General features: G+C 42.6%; 1 protein-coding gene across 1 annotated transcript; it reads right to left on the bottom strand.

Annotated features, from left to right (window-relative positions):
- Positions 1–1,215: 1,215 nt before the first annotated feature.
- PLA2G15 (phospholipase A2 group XV) lies at positions 1,216–19,981 on the bottom strand. The gene is made up of 6 exons (XM_083752341.1): positions 19,301–19,981; positions 10,335–10,491; positions 8,452–8,570; positions 7,239–7,337; positions 6,323–6,547; positions 1,216–5,696 (listed from the first exon to the last, which is right to left on the bottom strand). The coding sequence occupies exons 1-6, from the start codon at positions 19,467–19,469 to the stop codon at positions 5,185–5,187; spliced, it is 1,281 nt and encodes a 426-aa protein (XP_083608467.1). The 5' UTR covers positions 19,470–19,981; the 3' UTR covers positions 1,216–5,184.
- Positions 19,982–21,399: the final 1,418 nt, after the last annotated feature.

The raw sequence follows: 21,399 nt of genomic DNA, 5'->3' as shown, positions 1-21,399 counted from the left end.
CCCTGGTTAACTCCAAGTGCAAGAACTGTTCCTGCTGCAGCTGTATTGAGTGTATTTCATATTATGTTCCCTAAACTTGTGTTTCTGTTAGTATGGCATTGTTGTACCTGTAAGTCAATCTGTTCTCTGTCTTTGTGAGCTGCTTTGGGCATGATTTTGAAGAGTGGCACATGAATAAACCTGATGACGAGCCTTCAGAGCATGCACAGGTAAAGAGTGAACCAACCAGTTGCCAGTTGGGTATTGTCCATCGCCTACAGTGCCCTTCTTTGTTATATAATAATAATTTATTATTTATACTCCGCCCATCTGGCTGAGTTTCCCCAGCCACTCTGGGCGGCTCCCAATCAAGTGTTAAAAACAGTACAGCGTTGCATATTAAAAACTTCCCTGAACAGGGCTGCCTTCAGATGTCTTCTGAATGTCAGGTAGTTGTTTATCTCTTTGACATCTGATGGGAGGGCGTTCCACAGGGCGGGCGCCACTACCGAGAAGGCCCTCTGTCTGGTTCCCTGTAGCCTCACTTCTTGCAATTAGGGAACCGCCAGAAGGCCCTTGGCACTGGATCTCAGTGTCCGGGCTGAACGATGGGGGTGGAGACGCTCCTTCAGGTATACAGGACCGAGGCCGTTTAGGGCTTTAAAGGTCAGCACCAACACTTTGAATCGTGCTTGGAAACTTGCTGGGAACCAATGCAAATCTCTCAGAACCAGTGTTATGTGGTCCCGGCGGCCACTCCCAGTCACCAGTCTAGCTGCCGCATTCTGGATTAATTACAGTTTCTGGGTCACCTTCAAAGGTAGCCCCACGTTGAGCGTGTTGCAGTAGTCCAAGCGGGAGATAACTAGAGCATGCACCACTCTGGCGAGACAGTCCACGGGCAGGTAGGGTCTTAGCCTGCGTACCAGGTGGAGCTGGTAGACAGCTGCCCTGGACACAGTTAACCTGCACCTCCATGGACAGCTGTGAGTCCAAAATGACTCCCAGGCTGTGCACCTGGTCCTTCAGGGGCACAGTTACCCCATTCAGGAACAGGGAATTCCCCACACCCACCCGCTCCCTGTCCCCCAAAAACAGTACTTCTGTCTTGTCAGGATTCAACCTCAATTTGTTATGAGCTCTCTGGGCAAGGTCTATAAACTGTATGCTGTAGAGCAGATGGTTGCTGTTAAATATTCTGTGTTTGAAAAGCACAAAAGAGAGGCACAGGAAACATTTAGCATTTGATTCACTTTATTATGTTATCAAAGTATGATAATCAAATTGTCAGAAATCTACTGAACTCATTCACACAAAGAGGAAGGTGTATAGAAAAACAACAGGCCTTCCCAGGCAGTGTTCTATATTAAATACTGTTAAACAGAGAACAGCAAAGTAATTGCGCAGTCCCTGAATTTTTGAACACCTCAAACACTATGTACTCCACAAACTAGCTTCATGGCTAGAATTCTTGACTTTGGCCTGCAAACTCCGTTTCACTTATTGCTCAATGGTGAAATCTACTCTTTCTAGCAGAATCACATAGTAGCCCTAAAACCTTGCAGCAGCAGCATCTATCCTTCCATCTATCTATATTTTAAGCAGTTAAAGTTCCATCCAGCACTCTCTACACATCAGTTGTAGTGCATTTGGTCCTTAAAACGTATTTTGGTTTTGGGGAGCAAAGTTGCAGGGACATGAAAAATGATCACATTTGTAATAATTGGGGATACAAAGAGATAGCATGAAGAGGCAAGCTGTTGGAGAACGTGTCTCTCATGTGCTTTCACAGACTGACAGCAGCAACCAGAACCCAAAGACACATTTTAGGATCGTCATGCCCAGTGAAAATTTGACTTTGAATTGTTGATTCCCACGACAAATAGAATGCTTTAAAACTCTAGTTTCAAAAGCAGTTTGAAAGAAGGACACAGACACATCGTTGTTTGAAAAATGTGAGCTTCAGGAAATTAATTGCACAATTTGTGGCTCCCTGGCTATGATCTACAGGAAGCTCCAGTTCAGTCAGTACTTCACCACTGAATTTATGAATAACCATCATTCACAATGTTAAATGGTGGCTATAAATGGCAAGATCTAACCCAATATAGCTTTTCCCATTCTGTTATCAGTTAAAGGATAAAAACATAACAAAAAAGCCACAATACGATACAAAGCCAAATATAGAAGAGCAAGACTGTCATATAACCAGAAGAAGCCCCAGTGGGACTGCTAATGATGCTTGACCATATTTAATTTTACAGCAGGCAGCTGGCACTAGCATTGATAAATAAACCACCAATGGCCTGGAATCAACGATGGGAGGCAGGTGTATGAGACTGATCGGGACAGATGAGAAGGGAGAAATGAAGAGGTGACATTTTGATTGCACTATGTATTAAGAATGAAATGCAGGTGGGACAGAAGTATTACAGGGCACATAAGAATGGGGCTGGAAGTCACAGCAACAGATGCCAGTTACCAGCTACAGCTGGACAATATGATGCAAGGCCAAAACATGGAAGGCACACATACAGTAGGAGCGCACTCTGAATATACATGTGGCCTTTGGTTTAACCCCTTAGTCCTCATCCCCAACTAAAACTAAGCCTAAACACAAGTAAATCAACACATTCTTGTTACCTTCACCTCTAACATTCCCCCAGCCTGGCACCCCCTGTGTTGTGATTTAAATTGGATCCTACTCAGGAATCAGAGACCTGTGCTTTTGCTTCTGTTGCACTGTTAAGCGCCATATGTATGGATAGCTCTATATGAAGTGTAAGTTAGCAAGTCTCTGAGGATCTGTCACACTCATTTCCTGTTCTCTGCTGTAACAGTCCTAAATAGACCATTAAGGCAAGCCCTAGCCTTCAGAATGTTCCATGAAAGTGATGTTGTGCTGAATGTGGATTTCCCTGTGAATGTGTGAGGCCAAATAGTAAGAAATAACTCGGCAGGGAAAAGGAACCCAGTGTCACCCACATGGACCCAGCCATCTGCATGGCACCAAGCATAATGGTACCTTGAGGCCAGAAGATTGATATGGGTAGGATGGGGAGCAACAGACAAGGTGGAACCAATCTTAGAGCTATAATTAAGTATAGCGTCAGTTTAGCAAGTCAGATTTGCAATCAGAAGCATTCCCAAATGAAACTTGCAGCTACATAACAAAGAGAAGCAGATTGAAGCTGACAATTCAAAGACATGGCTTGAGGAGGCACTCTCAGAGTGCAAGGCATAGAACAATGTCTGCTGGAAACTTTCAGAGGTTATGTTATTGCCATGCCCACAGTGATCACCAGTGGCCTTGTTTAAAATGGTTACTGGCATTACTGAAAAACAGGAAATTGGATGAACAGCATTGCACATTCCATAAGGCAATAAATACTTTGATAAATATTTTGTTTCTTGGAGGACCAATATTATGCTAAAACTACTACAATGTAGCAATACACAATCTAGAAAGCCTAAAAGCTTGACAGCGACTATATAAAAATGTTACACCATACCAGTAACAGAAAAATATACTTGCAGACTGTAAGCTACCACTGCAGATTCTGTGTGATCTCGTTGTCTAGTTAAGAAAAAGTCTGAAGATTAGAAAAATATGAATGGTAAACGTGTCCACAGCTGTCGCTCTGTGCACTTGCTTACTGAGAGGTCAGGCTCAGTGCAAGTTCCTCAGAACAAAATTCAGATTTCCAGGTCACTCTTACTCTCAAACTGGAGTATTTGGCACAAATCTTAAGTCAGCCCCCTATTACAAGTGTCCCTTATGACATCAACAATTGATGTACCGCCCCCTTTTGGGTGCTTTTAAAGTTTCAACACAGGGACTAACCAGACATAGATAACGATGCAGCAGCTTGTATCCCAAACGTATACTGAGCTCAAGGCAGGAGAGTTTGGTCGTGCCATGTTGGCTAGACACTTATGCTGGTTAGTTAACTGAGGAGATGGTCACAAGCTATTATCTGGGTGGGCAGAAGCAGCAGGAATGAATACTAAACCATTTGCTCTAGAAGGAGGGATTGTCAGTAGATGACCAACCCAGCAGCTAACAGGCAATTATGGGGTCAGCTGAGCCTCTCTTTTTTTGCAGTCTGCCCAGCACTGCCTCAGTTGGTGCTTTTTTTACAGGCACTTCCTGCAATTATGGTTGTACATTACACTCCTGAATCAGGAACGTGAGCAGCTTTGCCCCATGCCATTTTGTTCTATGGTGCAAGGCTTGATCTTCCATAGGGGACAAGGAAATAGAATTTGGAAGAGGATTACAGTACAAGAAAAGGAGACTCCAATGGAACATGACAACCAAGTTACAATACCAAAATTTCTGGGAAGAGTTAGCTTTACTATCAGTTCCATCTTTAAGAAGTCTCCAGTAACAAGAACAGTTTAGGCTGTCATTTTGCTCTGCAATGCTAAGCGTTGGTGGAAGGCAGCCTGTGTTTTAGACACTCCAGATCATGGAAGGAAGGCATCTGGCTAAAATAGCACTTGTCACAGCACTGGCTTCTGAACAAAGGTTGGCAAGTACTCTAGAGACAGCCAACTGATCACAACAAAACAGAGACCATCTCCTTAATATCTACTCTGTCAATTCTTAGATCTACAGCCAACTGGAAATATCCAAGTTACAGCAGTAAAGAAAACCTTGCTGTCTTCAGCCATTGACCACCTTGCTCCAGCAAGGATCAAGCTAAAGGGTACAGCTTGTGCTAGAAAATCTTATCAGGAGCTCAGAGACATACTGTATCTTCTTCATGAACAATACTCATCTGGCTGGATGTCACCAACTTAAATAAAACCAAATAGCTGCTGCTGGGACTTCACTTAATACTAGCTTCCCAGCTGGCAACAATGACCCAGTACTTGTGACCCTTCAGAAAAGGTTATGTTATTGTTCTTTTCTTTATATTACATCCACATCCCAGAGAACAAGCGCAGCACATTCTTCACAAAGATGGGCACTGGGATTGCACTAAATACAGCTGGAATGAGCTTTTGTATGTAGGACACCACAGTGTGTTATGAGCACTAATCAAAGAGACAAGTGATCATTAATTGACAGCAACATTTCCAACAAGGCCCAAACAAGTCAAGCAGGCTTTAAATAGGGTGGTCCAAAATAGCCATTCTTCCTCCCTGCCTTAAAAGGCCCTTCAAGTGTCATGTCAGAAGAGGGTATTATGCATTGTGTCATGAACCAAAGAGAATTTTTTTTACGTAGGAAATTGTATTGGCATCATAGAGCATTTCAATGTGCTCACTCCCTGGAAGCTCATAGAGTGTCACATTCTGTTTCTGCTGGCCCACCCACTTCTGACACTGCAAGGCACTTCGCAAATTCACTGTTCCATCACCATCACCATAAAAGATCTTAGGATCCTTGTCTGGAAAGGTGTCATAGAAGAATGACTCTGGGGTCTCCACCCCAGTACCATAAAGACAGTGTATGCGCACCCCTGGAGGAATCATATTGTAGACCAAGGATTCGGTCTCTGTTCTCATGAGCCAGCCATCCTCAAAGCCAATGTCTGTATAAAACTTTTGGTAATCCTGAATAGTGTAGTTAGCAAATGGAGTGCTGACAAGGATCTTCTCTGGAGACCAAGTGTAGTTGTAAGGGAGCAACCAGCTGGTTGACACTGCAGATCTCTGCTGGCCTCTGATCTTAAGGGAGCTGATGACAGGGATCCGATTATTGTCACCTGAGGCATTAAAAGTATTATCTGGTTAGTGATTACATGTTGTCACATAAACCCATAATCCAGTAGTTATAAACTCATGACACAGACCAAAACTAAAGTATAGTTTGAATGTTATCATTTTACACTTATTAGGTTGAACTCTTCAAACCCTGACATGGAGGGCAACAGTAAAAATATTTGATGCCAAAGATGGCATAATCCAAGGAAAACTACTGCCGTATAAAACTGTCATACAATATAAATAACTTCATGTAATCTAAAGACTTACCTTGAGAGATCGCTTGATGGTTTCATAACAGATAAATATATTACCTGCTATCTAAGGACTCTGCCTCCCTATCTTTAAAATTAGGCAGGAGTTGGCTTTGAACAACATCAGTACTTAAGACCATCAGTAACTTCCCACAATTATAGAATCCAATCATCCTGGAAATTCAAAGATTGATTGTCCTCCAATGCCTGTTTCAGGCTGGCTCTCTTCAACCAAAAGCTGGTTTTAGGATGAAGACTGTCGTTATTTATTACAGTAGTACATCTAGATGTAGCTAAGCATGTTCAAGTTGCACCACAAACCCCTGTCCCTTTTAATGGAAACCCCCCTCCCTCTGCAAGCTGGAGACATTTACCTGATGCTAGAACACGTAGAGTTTTTGCCACTCCTCCCCATGGGGCACCAAGTGAAATGAAGTCCCTTATGTATTTGTCTTTCCAGTCTTGAGGCTGATGGCTGAGGAAGTAGAGAACATACATATTCCCCATGCTATGAGCAATTAAAACCACTGGTTGATCATATTCTTCATACATTATCTCTATCAGCTTCCGGAGGGCCACAAAATAGTCTGCATTCTCATCTAGAAGGAGGAAGGCAGATAATTTATCCCATTAACTGAATGAACTTATTAAGTATCTCTATTGTCATTTTATTTAAAACATTTAACACTGAACTGAAAGCTGTAGAAGATCATGTGCACTGTTTTGGATAGGTTTTTCCCCCATTGCCCACAATTCCCTAAACCTTTCAGACTAGCTCCCCAACATTCAAGACAAAAGTCTCTCAGGTTTGTTTGTTTCTATGAGTCTAAGTTAAAAGAAAGTGTGTCTTGATTGTATAATCTGACACAGGCTGCAAAGAGAATGATTTTGTTCACACATGCATGTACACCACGTGACTTCTGCATCTCAATGACCAGGAACCGAAAATGTGAAATGGCCTCATTAAAAAGCACTGATTTGCATGGATCATGGGTAACTTTAACAACACCCTGTATCAACATCTACCCTCCAGGATTTCAGCACAGCTCTTCAGTAACAATTTGGCTTGTTGCACAATCTTGGCTGTATGAAGTAGAAAGGTCACCAAGACTTGTTGTTAAACAACCCTGTAACTATTTAACTATCAGGTGACATTCAGTTGCATCAGGGGCTAAATAGGTTGCACTTGTAAGTCTTGGAAAAACTTGATTACCACAAATTGTGTGTTTGCATGAGCCACAGTTCATTCTGCTCTGTAACCCCAAACCCGATAGATGAAGATTTATTTACTTGGTGCCTTCCGCCAATCATAGGGAGCGCCTCTAATATCTTCATCCCGTTGATAGCCCAAGTCCACCAGAGTCTGCACCAGTGTATAGAAGTAGGTACCTATGGCCAAAAGAAGAAACTGAATTGCAACAATACCGCAGGCCCAATTAACACTGCCCTTTATGTAACGTTAAAATTTCAGGGCCTTTTTAAGCCAACTCCCATATTGGTTACAACATGTTATCAGTTAATTTGTTCAAATTAATCATTCTTCAGTTATAAACAATTACAGTGTCAGTTACGTTCATCAACAATTCTGAAATCATAATCTGGAGATGACATTCATTTTCAAGCCATCTGGGACAAGATGTTCCAACAACTGTTCATTCTTGAGTGGTCAATTTGCTCTATGTTTTCATCTATGAGGGTACATGACCACAGGAAGAACCTAAAGAACCTATATGATCACAGCTGTTGGAAATGAGCACTCAGAGATGGTTGTCAGTTCACCTTTGACGCAGTCTGGTTTTGTTCCACTTAAATTTTCTCTGACCTTCTAATACCAGGTGAGATGGTACTGACCTTAGCAGCTGGTAGAGTACTGAACTGTGTTTCCATAACTAACATAGTTTAACATGGTTGCCTCTATCATGGGCTGAGCACATTTCCACTCTGTTGCCAAGGAAGTGAAGGCTGAAAGTTAACACCAAGGGTGAGGGCAAGAAATGCCATCTAAAGAACCCTGGCACCATGGGGGCATTGTTATTTCTGTTTCTGATATCAGACTTGAATGTTACATTTACTACAAGGAAGAAGCATTCTAAATCAAATAGACTGCACTACAGATGGCAATATGTACATAGGCAAGTTGGGGAACAGCCATAGCTCATCATATTCAGGTAGGGCTAGGAGAGACACTTGTCTGAAACCCTAGAAAAATCCTGACTCAGTACATGGCAGCTTCCTATATCGCTTCCTAAATTACATGCTTGGGCCTATGCACAATACAGATTAGTTCTTTTCCCAGCCTTCCAATCAGACAAGTGTGAGCAAAGGCAGACAGAGAATAAATCTCAGGAACTATTCTCCATCTCTGGAATTATTCTGGTTTTTGTCCAAGGACATTTAGGGGAAGGAACTATTTTGCCAGTATGTTTCATGCATGCATATTTGAGACTTGACACTACCACTGCCAAGAGTCCAAATGAGATCAGATTAGGTGAAAAATACATACCAACACTTCTTTTACTAGGGTCAAGGAATTCCAAGGAGAAAGTCTGTCCAAATCCAGGGACTTTAATATCCACCCCATCTGGTGGCCCAGTGGATCCACTTGTTCGATTGTATACTAGCCTAGGGAAAATATCAGTATCAAGACCAAAATTTGAATGGGAGTCTATACATTTGAATTATCAGGTACACAAAAGGTGCACAACAAATGGACTTTGAAAACTTGTTTTCTGATGCACACAAACATACACTAATTAAACCAGTAAGGTGTTAAGTCCAATCTGCAGCATACTCTAGACAGGTCTAGAGGGAAGAGAGAAGCTTTCTTTACTAATATAGCCAGCCATAAGTAGAGTTTTAGCAAAAAGGGTTAAGAGACTGGTAAGACAACTTTAAGTAGGTTATTTCAACAAAGCTTCTCAGACAGACTTAATATAGCATAAGAACAATATCCACTTAGCTGCTAGGTACTATCTGAAGCAGCCCAGTCTAATAATTGCAAACAATTGGTTGGCCTTGTTCTTGCTGCTATACAGTATCCGTCTTCCTAGAGCTCTCCCTTCCTCCACTCCCTGTAATGTAGATGAGTTCCAGCAGTTGGCCTTAAAATGCACCTGATGATTTTGGCTAATGTCCTCAACTTGAGTGCTGGACATATGTTTTTGTCATAAGCAAATAAGGTAATTAATCATTCTGCTTTGACTGTTCTGGCAGGTAAGTGGAGAAATGTTAACCAATGCCTTAGTAACATGAGGTCTACAGACTTGTGTCAATAAGAAAATGGATGTAATATAGCATTTGTAGTGTTTGCTCTTTGAGAGACCTCTGGGTCCAAGGAACCATTTAATTTATCATTAACTCATAGTTAACATTCTGATGCGCAATACAAGAAAGCAATGAAGTGTTAAAAAGGCATAATGCAAGTTGAGTAACAAGCAAATTCAAGGATAACAGTTTATTCATGTGGTCACATGGAAGACAGAGCAAACTTGTTTTCTCATGCTTAAGAGGACAGGACCTGAACCAAAGGCTTCAAGTTACAAGAAAGGAGATTCTGACTAAACATGAGGAAGAACTTTCCGACAGTAAGAGCTGTTTGACAGTGGAATAGACTCCCTCTGAAGGGGCAGACTCTCCTTCTTTGGAGCTTTTAAATCAGAGGTGGGATGGTCATCTGTCATGGATGCTTTAACTGAGCTTTAACTGGACAGCAGGGGGTTGGACTAGATGATGCTTGGGGTCCCTTCCAACTCTACAATTCTATAATTCAACAGCTATTTGAACTTTTATGTATGCAGGTCAACAGCTATTTGAACTTTTTATGTATGACTGGATTCCTGCCGATTTCAAACTACCACCTTTTCGAATGCTGGCTCAATTCCTACAGCATATCAAGCCACAGTCTTTGCTAAAAAAATTTAGAACACAAACCATGTGAGTAACTGGCAGGGAAATCACCATGAAAATTGTTCCCGAGGGATAAGGGTGGAACTAAATGATTCTCCATTTCATACACAATCACATTTCCTATACTGCAATGGGAAATTGTGAATCCATGGCACGTACACATATTTTGCACTGTTTGATTGTAGCCTAAACCTGCTGCCAATTACTGTAGTTTCCTGCTGTGGACATGTGTTCCTCAAAAGTGACAAACTGCATACAGACTTCATAGTTTTCTGGCTGCTACACATAATAGCTGAGCCAGGATTTGAATTCTGATCCCACTGACTTTCCCACATTGCCTTCTGAGTGGTTTGGGATCTCAGCTTGAATGTCCCTAGATCTCATACAATTTGGGTACTTCATGCTACTCAAAAAAGAATAAAATTATTTAAGTCCCATTTTTACACAGAACCGAGTCCTTTTAACAGTGCTATGACCCACCTGATATTATCTATCCAACAGTCAATGATAACAGGAAGCAGCAGTTCTAAGTTGAGCCACAATGTGTAGTAACTTTCTGTCTTCTTGGAGCAGAGGTAGTGCACCACAGAAGGTTTGTCCAACTTTGCTTCTAACTGGTTACCCAAATCTCCGGGCACTGTAATGGTGAAAGGAAGGGAAGAGTTACATCAAGTGCTGTGGTTTTGCTCAGGCATTTTTATTCCCACCCCAAAGCTACACTTGGTTTTAAAATGCATTGAGGTTTTATTACTTTAAAAATGCTACACTCTGTAAAGCAATCGGAGCTCTGTGGAGAAATGCCTCAGCACTATTGTAAAGTAGCCTGGAAATTACTCAGTCTCCAAGCCTGTCAGCTGACCTGTAAGAATTATTGCACTCTTGTGATGCTTGATATTCTAAGAAATGTAAATACTTCTGAGTTCAGATTATGGTATGTTTGGTGGGGGAGAAACTTGTTATCTCAACAAATGGGAGTTAAATTGACTGTTTCAAACTATTTTAGCACACTATGCATTTTTAACTATGCAAGGAAAAAAGTGCCTTCAAAATTATTAGAAGATTTTGTAACCGAGAGTCCTTTCATGGAACCTCCCACCTACATTACACAAAACCGATTTGTCAGCTTATTTATCACAATTTTTGTTTGCTTTATATTTTCCACTATTATACACATCAACTGTGCTTTATGCTACTTTTATACTATTTCTGACCTGAAGGAAAGGAAGAATGCAATAAAGATTCACAATTATTTATTCATTCATTATATTAATTAAATGTATACGGTATATCACCCTTCACCCAAGATCACAGAGCGGTTTACAGTATAAATACACAAAACTACACAACATAAAAACAAAATCAATTCTATAAAAAATGTTAAAGGCACTTCTGCATATGCAAGACAGTACCTCCTCCTCATGCCCCATCTCTTTCATCAGCAAACATTTACATTGCCCAAAGCAAGCATCATTCATGTCAGATTGGATAGAATTTATGGAGAATGGAATTCAACAGTCATGAAACTCAGTTTCTTTTCTCAGCACAATGTGATATATTTTATCATCTCAATTGCTTCTGAAATTAGGTTGAATGAAAATTGCATGGACAAGTGTATTTGGCACTGCTTTGTATATACACCATTACAGACACTTCCCTCAAAACTGATTATTCACTTAATACTGAAAATGATTACAGGAACTTCAATCACATTGGACTTAATGTAAGGAAATATGCTTGTTTCCTGTAAATAGCTGCTAAATAGGCACTTCTTCAATATTAGTTTGCATTTCCATCAAGACTATGATAACTCCATTAAATGAGCTAACACTTTTTTCTCTTTATTTACTTTTCACCAGTTATTTTACAAAAAAAACCCCACACATTTTTAAAAAAAATTATTTGTTACATGTTCCACAAATCACTCCTAGTTCATGTCTGGCAGGTGCAAGAGCTCCCAGCAACTCAAGCCATGTCAGAAGTTAGGCTGCTGTAGTCTGTGGTTCCTGAAGCTTCTGCAAAGTCACCAGGGCAAATATGCCTTAAGTGTCTCTTCACTGCCCACCACCTGACATATGCATCAATGGATGCTGACTAGCCAGCCTGCAAGGCAACCTTCTCCTAAAAACATTTTCAAGGTCTCATCCTGTATTATCTAGACAAGATCACGCGCCAGGCACTTTGACTGCTTTCCCTATCTCTGTTTGCTGCTTTGACTCAGATATCTATCCAGGGCTGGAAGACACAATCAAATGCATCTCATGTATTTACTAATAGTACTATTCTTAGAGCAGACAACAAAAAGCTAGATACAGAATTACCACCCTAGCAAAAATATTTTCTTTCCAATGTTGCAATCTTGAAGGTTTTCCCACCTAAATAGAAACTATATAAACCAAAACTAGTTTCAAGAAACTGAAGGAAGAATTGACATAAATAGGTGTGGGGGGATGGATGGAGCTACCATTCATTAGGCATTTAAAAATCTGGTACAATTAAATTTCTTAAATATTTGCACTGGGAAACTGGCTGGGGATTTAGAACTTGATTCACCCTCCCTCTGCCTGTTATAACATGGATTTGAGCATGTTTTCTTCATGGTGGGCAGTTCTCAAGTTTTCACCTCTAATTCCAAGAAACAGGACTCTTTATTTTTGCAGCTTCTGTTTCCCAGGAGTCATGGAAAAGTCTCCCGTAACTGTTGAACAAGATGGAGAGTTTATAAAACCACTTACGATTCAGGGTTGTTTATTTTGCAAGAAGCTTCTATGTTATAATTAGGACTAGAAGGGCAGTCACATGATGTGCAGATTCCACTGAAGAGTGCATGAGTAAACAAACCCTGCCACAGACACCCAGCTGCCAACCTGAGTCAAACAATGGAGTAGGAGCTTAAGAAAATGAATACCCAAATAGCTTTGTTTAGGGCCAAACTACATCGGACAGTGACAGACCAGAGTCTAAAGCAGATCGCTGATCAATTGTTATAGTATTTGCATGATTTAAAGCACAGAAATGTCAAGTGAGTGCTGAGCCCTTCCTGTGCTCTCAACCCCACATTCTAACCACTTGTTCTCAGTGTTTCATCTTGCAGTAGCAATCTAAACCACAAAGTTAAAAGCAGCTGAAATGAAGCTAGGGAGGGAAAGGTTAGGGTACCCCATCCCCATCCCCATCTGGCCCACATCATATTGGCTGGCTTCCTAGGAATTCTACACAGCCAACTGTGGATTGTGTTGCATTGCTGTCACGTGTAGTTTGGCCTTTATGTTCCTAAGAATTTTAGCAAAAAGTCAATTCAAACCCTTAGTAAGTGATCCAGCAAACCAACTCTGATCCTAAAATGTACTTGCTTAAACCCCCCTCAGGAATTAATGTAAATGAAAAGAAAAGCACTGAAGTTCCTTTAAATAAGTAGTACATAGCAGAATGAGCAAAGAGATCCTTATGAATGTTTATAAATACACTACCCTTGATACGATTCCAACCTACTTGCTTACCCAAGAGCAAAGCTTGCGTCAGTTAGTATAATTTGTAGCAGGAGTTATAGACTGAAAATAGTATTGTTTCAAATGAATGGTATCAAACTGGATCTGGATCTACATAGATTATGTACTAATGTGATGAAGTAAGCTTTTATTTCCAGCTGCTACAAAGCTTGGCACTGTATTCAAAAATCTGAAATATGGTACTTGCCTGTCAGGCATTTTCCTTTATGACTAAAAAACACTATGTCCACGCATGCTGCCCTGTGACAAAAATTAAAAGAAAATTAAAAGCAGATATTCTTGAGGTCAAGTTCCTGATACAGTTTGATACAACAACTAGCACATTGCCTGAGAATAGGTCCTCCCTGCTTGCAACTGTAACTATATTATAATATTAAGGTGCACACACACAGGCCCCACTCCACAGAAAACAAATCTTTCACCTTTCAAAATTAGGAAATATTCCCTGAAAAAATAAATACACTTCATCTGAGTACACACAGCAATGCCAAACTCATCTTGACTCTCTTAATGACCTCAAATATTTCTTCTGCAATAGAAGTATCTTGGAAAAATCTTTCCACGTATCTTGGAAAAATCTTTCCACAGCCCAGACTGGTTAGGATAATGCAGTCAGCAAGCATTATCAGGTACAGTATTTTGATAAACAGGAGACAAGCCAGGCTCTCAAATTTCTATTGTAGACTGATGTAGACCTTGGTTCTTGAATGCCTTGGTACTTGGATGTTTTGGCTCCTGAACGCCACAAATCCAGAAGTGAGTGTTCCAGTTTGCAAACTTTTTTGGAAGCCGAACATCCAACGCTGCTTCCGCGGCTTCCAACTGAGTGCAGGAAGCTCCTGCAGCCAATCGGAAGTCACCCCTTGGTTGTCAAATGGTTCTGGGAGTTGAACAGGCAGTCAGAGACCAGTGAAAAGAATCAGAGACCAGCGGCAGCAGCTGTGGCTACCTAGAGGTCTCCCAAGGAGAGAGGAGTGGAGAGAAGGCTGAGGAAACACTCCACAAGGGAGGATGTTCGATAAAGGGTGAAAGGCTGCCAGCTCTGAGGGAAGAGGTGACATATCCAGACTCCTGAGCCCCACTGGGGTGCCGCAGAAAGAATGTAGTTGGTCAAGGGAGCTATGGACTCAAAAAGGTTGAAATGGTCCCTTAACCTCTGGGCTAAGGGATCAGGAAATTTCTAAAGCCTTTAAAAGCTGTTACACACCTTTGTTCTGGGTCCTTACCTCCTTGCAGCAGAGGAAGGGGTGGGGACACTGTTGCAACAGAAAGCTAAAGATCTTACTTGCTTTTCTTCTACTGGTTCCTGCACAGGGCAATGCAGGAGCTTGCAATGAGAAAGTAGGAGCCCCTAGAATGTGATCCAGGACCTTTTGCCAAACTTATACATTACTTGGCAGACAAGTTGGTATGGATAGTGCTTCCTAATGGTAGAAAGTCTGAAAACAATGTGAATATTGCACAACATCAAGAAAAGTGCTTAAAAGTCAATGAAAAGTACAACAGTAAGGAAGCATATGGAAGAAGGAAGCTACAGTTCTGGTAGGCAGTATCACTGGAGCACAGCCTAACTGACTGTTCTCCTGTGCAAACTACATGAAGTGTGGGTAAATTATATTGTTTCTAATATGCAAAAGTGGATCTATTCCAAGGACATATATGAAATGGAACTGGTGGTGGTAACAAGATTGTCCACTACAAAATGATGCTCAGCATCTCATACTAAAAGTTAGCAACACTTTAGCCACCACAATGTATAGCTATGGCTATACATTAAATCATGGGGCAATCAGTCAATAATAACTATCACTGAAATTAATCTTCCTAACAAGGTGCCACAATGCATGTTCTGTACCTCCACCTGCAACTACCTCCATTGCTAACTGCCAGTTTGAGAGGCAATGATTTAATTTCAAAGAAGGAAGAGCAGACCAAGTGGATCACAGAAAGCTTCTTATCCTACTAAGTCAAGTAAAGAGATTACAATTATTCAAGAGAACGGTGATGGCCAAGAAGCAATCACCAAGTAAAAAAGAATGTGGCTCTACTCCTTAATACAAGATGGGCATGGTTGTTTATGTAAGCAACCTGCTACAGGAACAAATTGCACTTGCATGCGTAGGTTATAGATAAGACAGGAACCCAAAAAACGAACACTAGTTATGCAGTCTCTTGCAGTATGAGCAGGCAGATCTTTGACCACAGTCCAAAGGCGAATTTACATTTACTTTCATCTTTTGAAATTCACCATTTAAGCATCTGGAAACCCCTAGAGTGAGGAAAGAAGCAAAATATTAAGAGGATTGCTGTTGGTTTCGTTTGCTTTTTAAGTAGCCCATTAGCTACTCATCCCTAATTGATGCTTGTACAACCCTATTTGACCTATGCATATAGGAACTAACCAAGACAATTAAAAAAGAGACACAGACAGCTTTCTGGGGTAGGTGGTGGTAGGTTTTTCTTGTCGTCGTCGTCCCCCCCCCCCCCCCCACAGCAATTCCCAAACTGACTTGGGATAACATAAGACATTTTTTCTACCCAAGTGGCCCTTGTCCCTCATGCAACGCAGAGAGCTTTTAAGCTGTGTCTTGCTTACTGGTCTCTGAAAAGCTCTCACACAGGCGCCGGGTGGCTCCCAGAGCCTATGCGAGATCTTCCCAGAGCTCAGTAAGCAAGGCAAAGAGCTTAAAAGCTCTCTTCATCATGGGAAAACCCAGCACAGAAAGAGCGTTTAAACTCTCCACCTTGTGTCCGTTTAATTGCAGGGGATTGGACACAGGGTCCCTTCCAACTCTATTATTCTGTGAGCTGTGATCTGCATGCTGGCCAGCCACCAGGCACATAAAGCTGTGATTGTGCAGGTTCATAAGTTGTGAGTTGATTGTATTGCATCCAAGATCAGTCAGTCATGGGAAGACAAAAAAATTAGTAACTGGTGTGTTCCCAATTCTGACAGAAACAGGAAATTAATGCTCCCATAAACAAAGGACCAGGGTGTTGTTTATATTATTTGAATCTTCATATAAACAAGATATGTTAATTGCCATCTGCTTGCCCATACTGGATTTATTAGCAGCTGCATTAAAGCCCCATAGTGAGCATCTGTCTAGCCCATGACTTATTTTAACTCATTTATTTCTCATGTGACTGAAGCCTGATATTAGATCTGCAGGTATTTCACTGGTCGCTTTATCTCAGTTGATGCCAGCCCTGGATTAAATGTCAAAGCACATTGTTTAGCCTTTGTGGAAAACAAGTAAGAAGAGAGAGCTGGTAAAGGCTCATCTCCATAAAGAGAAACATAGGCAAACTGTTTGCCACTCCACGACCTCAGAAATTCACACATGTAAATTCATTTCATTATTTGATTCTGTTAATAAGGTCTCTCAATATGACATATCGTTTTAAACAATAGTGAAAATTATTAAAAGATAATCAGCCTTTGTCTCAATGACACCATAACAGCTAACCTCTGCTTTTGGCTGATCGCAATGCAACAGTTTAAAGAGCTATTTATTGTTTCTATTATGTGAACACATACCTGCATGATTAAATTCTGCAGTAGTCAGAACACTGCCTACATTTAACCTGTCATTCTGCTCTGCACAAATAACTGAAGTACTATAAATAAGATTATGTTTCATTTTGAAGCGGGTCAAGATCTAGTCAACAGGCAAGGTTTCCTAATGCCAAAATAAACATAGTATACGCTTTTAGATGTGTGTATTTCCTACTTATAAAACTACAACCATTTGTGTATGTGAAGAACACAGTTTGGTGAAATCCATGGACTTTAAATTAACTGAATTGAGCTTATTTAACAGAAACCTATGCTGGCTAGTATTACTTGATCTCTCAGTGGCTTCTGATTCCCTTTTTGCTCCCACCCCTATTCTATAAATTCAACAGTTCATAAAATACTAAGAAACACAAAATTCCTCCTTCCTGGTGCTTCTACTATTGGTAGAATCTTTTACCAGATGAACTGCCACCCCACATGCTTTCTCATGGAATACTGGCACCTTCCTTGCACACAACTCTTCTAACACTGTTCTTAGGAATAAATCCCATAGATATTAAAGACACTTATTCCCTGGTAAATATGTGAAGGGTTCCAAGCAGTGGGATGTTAGGGTTATAGATTCACTACTGGTTTTATCCCACAGCATAAGAAAAGCCATAGTTTTTGGTATGAGGGTTGGCATCACTGTTGTAAATGTTTGTTAAAAATAAATGTCGCCAAAAATAAATAAATAAATGTCGCTTAAGCCAAATATCTGAAGAATCAAATGAAGAAAAACACCAGTAACCTGCATAGGACTATGCAGTAACCTGCATAGGACTACAACACCTCCTGTGTTATTTATCCATTTAGTCTAGGTTGTATCCTGTTAGGCCATACAGAGTAGACACTGAAATCAATGTACATTACTAACTTAAGTCCAATGATTTTCATTTACTTGGATACAAACCACATTGGCAGGAAGGAGGTTAAAGTTAGCATTATCACAGTGGTACATAGCTGTTAGACTAAGTGATAGTGAGGATGCAGGGTGGAATGTAGGAAGCTGCCTTATGCAATGTCAGACCATTGGTCCATCTAGCTCAGTACTGTCAACACTGAATGGCAGCAGCTTAAGATCCTGTTTGGCTTGGAGGCACTGGGCATTCTGGATATGATGGCAGCATAAGTCTGGCAGGCCCCTGGCAGACTGCAGGCCAGTTAACCCTCCAATCCCCTGCACAAGTGAACTCATCTGCCTGCCCCCTACACATGCCTGCCTGGGATAGCATCAAGCAATTGGTTTCTCCAAGTGAGAACACTAAAGAACTAAAATGTGTGCAGTTCCAGTCTAGACTAACTCAGCCTTTAAAATCCATCATGTTTGGTGGTTTTAATCCCATGTCAGACCATTAGTCCATCTAGTTCAAGACTACCTACACCTAAGGTGGTGGTGGTGGCAGCTGGCTTTCCAAACCCTACCTGGAATTGCTGGGGGCCTTCTACCTACAGCCACAGAGCTTACTGCCTCCTCTCAAAGCTTCTCCCCAGGCTCCCTAGTCCCCATAGCTTTCATCCTAAAAGGCATGCAATTCCAGGATGTTCCAAGCCCTCCTCTCCCCCCTTCACTCTTAAAAGTCCAAAACGCAGGTCACTGTGCGCTTGGGCTTGTGATGCAGCGGGGAGTTGGGATCCATGAGACTTTCGGCCACAATTAACCTGTTAGATAAAGGTAAAGGGACCCCTGACCATTAAGTCCAGTCTCGGACGACTCTGGGGTTGCGGCGCTCATCTCGCTTTGTTGGCCGAGGGAGCTGGCGTACAGCTTCCAGGTCATGTGGCCAGCATGACTAAGCCCCTTCTGGCGAACCAGAGCAGTGCACGGAAACGCCGTTTACCTTCCCACCGGAGCGGTACCTATTTATCTATTTGCACTTTGACGTGCTTTCGAACTGCTAGGTTGGCAGGAGCAGGGACTGAGCAACAGGAGCTCACCCCATCGTGGGGATTCAAACCGCCGACCTTCTGATCGGCAAACCCTAGGCTCTGTGGTTTAACCCACAGCGCCACCTTAGCCCACGTTAATTTTAAAAAATAAATCAAGTGCAAACATAAGGCATGAACAGAATAAGCCTGTATATCTTCCCCCACCCAATAAAGCAGAACTTACTGCTTCCTCTCTGGGCTTGAGGGTGACCTCCAGGTTCCCCACATCCCCCTTCGCCCACGTCTCTCCACATCGCCGCCCCACCCTGAGCCCATGAATAGCCAGGGGGCTTTTGAAGTTGAAGGGTGCCTTCCCCCCCTCCCCAAACCCCACGGAAACTTCTCGTCCCAACCATGTGGGGGGATCTGTAGCCTTGGCAACCTTTCCTCACAGGTGCCCGTTTTTTTCTCTCCGACCCCGACACGGACTCCGCCCCCCGGCCAGTCCTTACCCAGCACGACCGGGGGGCCGGGGGAGCTCCTTCCTCTGCGGGGCAGGCAGCAGGCGCCGTGAGGCGAGCAGAAGAGCAGCAGGAAGAGAAGGGCCAGCGAGGGGAAGGCAGCCCCGTCCGGGAGGAGCCGCTTCCTCCGACCCCGCCTCGAGCCGGCCGGCCGCATCATCGCCTCAGCTCATGCCCCTCCTCGGTGGAGCGAGCCGCGAAAGCGATCAGAGTCCCAGTCCCGCCGCCGCCGCCTCGAGACAAACAAAACGGCTCTCTCCCCTCTCGAGCTTCCTCCGACCGCCGAAGCCTGTCAGCTGAGGCGGCGCGCGCGGTGCCAAAGGGCCTATATAAAAGGGGGGGACGGCTAGCCAATCAGCTTCTCACCGGCTGCCTCATAGCCAATGAGAGAGAACTAGGCGTTCCGGCGCCCCTCCTATTCCCTCCCCACCCTCGAGTTCAGTACGGGAAGTTGAGAGCGGAGATGTCGATTGAAAGAAAACACACACAAAAAAACCCCAAGACGTTGAAGAAAACACGCCCCCCCCTTTCTTCCCCGCGGCCGGGAAAGACCAATCGCAGATCGAGCAGATCCGCTCCGTCTCAAAGCATAAGAGTTGCATATTCTGCAATTGTACAAGCGAGGACTGGTGCAACACGGTTTGTTTTGCAATGTCCACCCACTCGTCTCCTAGTGCAGGGATCAGGAACCGGTGGGTGCCCAGCTTTGCAGCTGCCAGTCCTCTTGATCACGGACCATGCTGGCTAGGGGGTGTTGGAGGATACCAGCATATTGTGGGTGGGGGGCACTGGTGCCCCATCCCTGCCGTAACAGAAGTGCTCCTGCTCAGGACGCTATATAACAAGTTTTAAGGAGCTTAAAGCGGGCCGGGCCGGCGGGGGCTTCATTTCTATTCTTTTCCAGCTGACGTTCAGCATTCTGTGAATACTGAATGTATTGGGCTGTTTGGGAGGCAAGCAAAAGGCATTTCAAGGACACATTTCAGCCTGGCAAAGACACTAAAGGAGGGTGTGAAGCAGGGCTGGTGAAGTCGCAGCGTGAGACGAGCCCCAGGGGCAGATGCAGAGGCTCAGAGTAATGTATTTGACACACATACCCAGACCTGTGGTCCCCCCTCCCTTCCATACATAGGTGCAAGGACTTTTCTGTTATTGTCAGAGTAGCGAAATTGCATTTTTACTTGATAAAGGAGCTGCAATCTACCTTATGGTAAAGTCAGCTCTGAGTGTGACTCAAAAAAGTACGTATTTAGGATGCACCTAAATACCACTGACATCAGTTTATCATATTTCTGTGTGTGCCTGACCACAGTGTAGGAGTATACAAACCCATTCGTAACCAGTTCTGTACTGTTTCCTGGAAGCCAAATGGGTTTTTCCCCACCCACATCTCTCTGGGTTCTATTCCTGCCCCCAAATGCCACCTTTTCCTCCCCAATCCAAGCATTTCATATAACAGGAAAATGAAATAATATTGATTCATTCATTCATTTTATGCAGCATGTGACTTGTTTTATAATCTGCTTGCTGAGCTGCTTTGTGTTTAACTAGCAACAGATAAAGTGGAATCCGTTGCACTTTTTTTTGGCTTTTTTTGTCCGCTCTGTCATGTGCCTGTGCCTTGAATGGGTCACTGATAACTGCTAATCAGCCAAGAAGGCCCTTGCCAAGAAAAGCCTTTTAAATGACAAGACTCTGTATCTTGAGTTGAGCAAGAGCTATGCCGTTGTTAGTGGAATCAGAGGTGAAACTGCAACATAGGACCAGAGTAAGCACACCCTAATTTGTATTTGGCAGACTGGGAGGCAGGCAGACACTAGTCTTTGAATATTCAATTTATTAAATTATATGCGCTTCAAATGAAAAATGAAATTGAATCTGTGGAATCGTGAAAGAGGTGGGATGGTTCTCTGAGCATGCAAGTTTGCAAAAATCCTGTTGTCACAGGAGGAATCCTATGAATATACTAAAGAAGGGAATGCCATGAGAGGCTACCTCAGCCCCAAAGGCCTTGCTTGTTACCAGTGTGGCCTCTGCCAAAGACAGAACAGGAAGCAGACCTTAGAAGAGGCGGTATGGTGTAGAGGTTA

This window comes from Podarcis gaigeae, assembly GCF_964106915.1.
Source record: "Podarcis gaigeae genome assembly, chromosome: 8".
In the NCBI taxonomy this organism is placed as follows: domain Eukaryota; kingdom Metazoa; phylum Chordata; class Lepidosauria; order Squamata; family Lacertidae; genus Podarcis; species Podarcis gaigeae.
Note: the sequence above shows the minus strand (reverse complement) of the source record. Positions and strands in the feature narration are given on the sequence as shown.

Coding starts and splice junctions, on each gene's coding strand:
- PLA2G15 (XM_083752341.1), bottom strand. CDS start 19,469: ATGATGCGGCCGGCCGGCTCGAGGCGGGGTCGGAGGAAGCGGCTCCTC. Junction 8,571..10,334: donor TGTTGGATAGATAATATCAG/GTGGGTCATAGC, acceptor TATTTTCCCTAG/GCTAGTATACAATCGAACAA. Junction 7,338..8,451: donor CCCTAGTAAAAGAAGTGTTG/GTATGTATTTTT, acceptor TTTTGGCCATAG/GTACCTACTTCTATACACTG.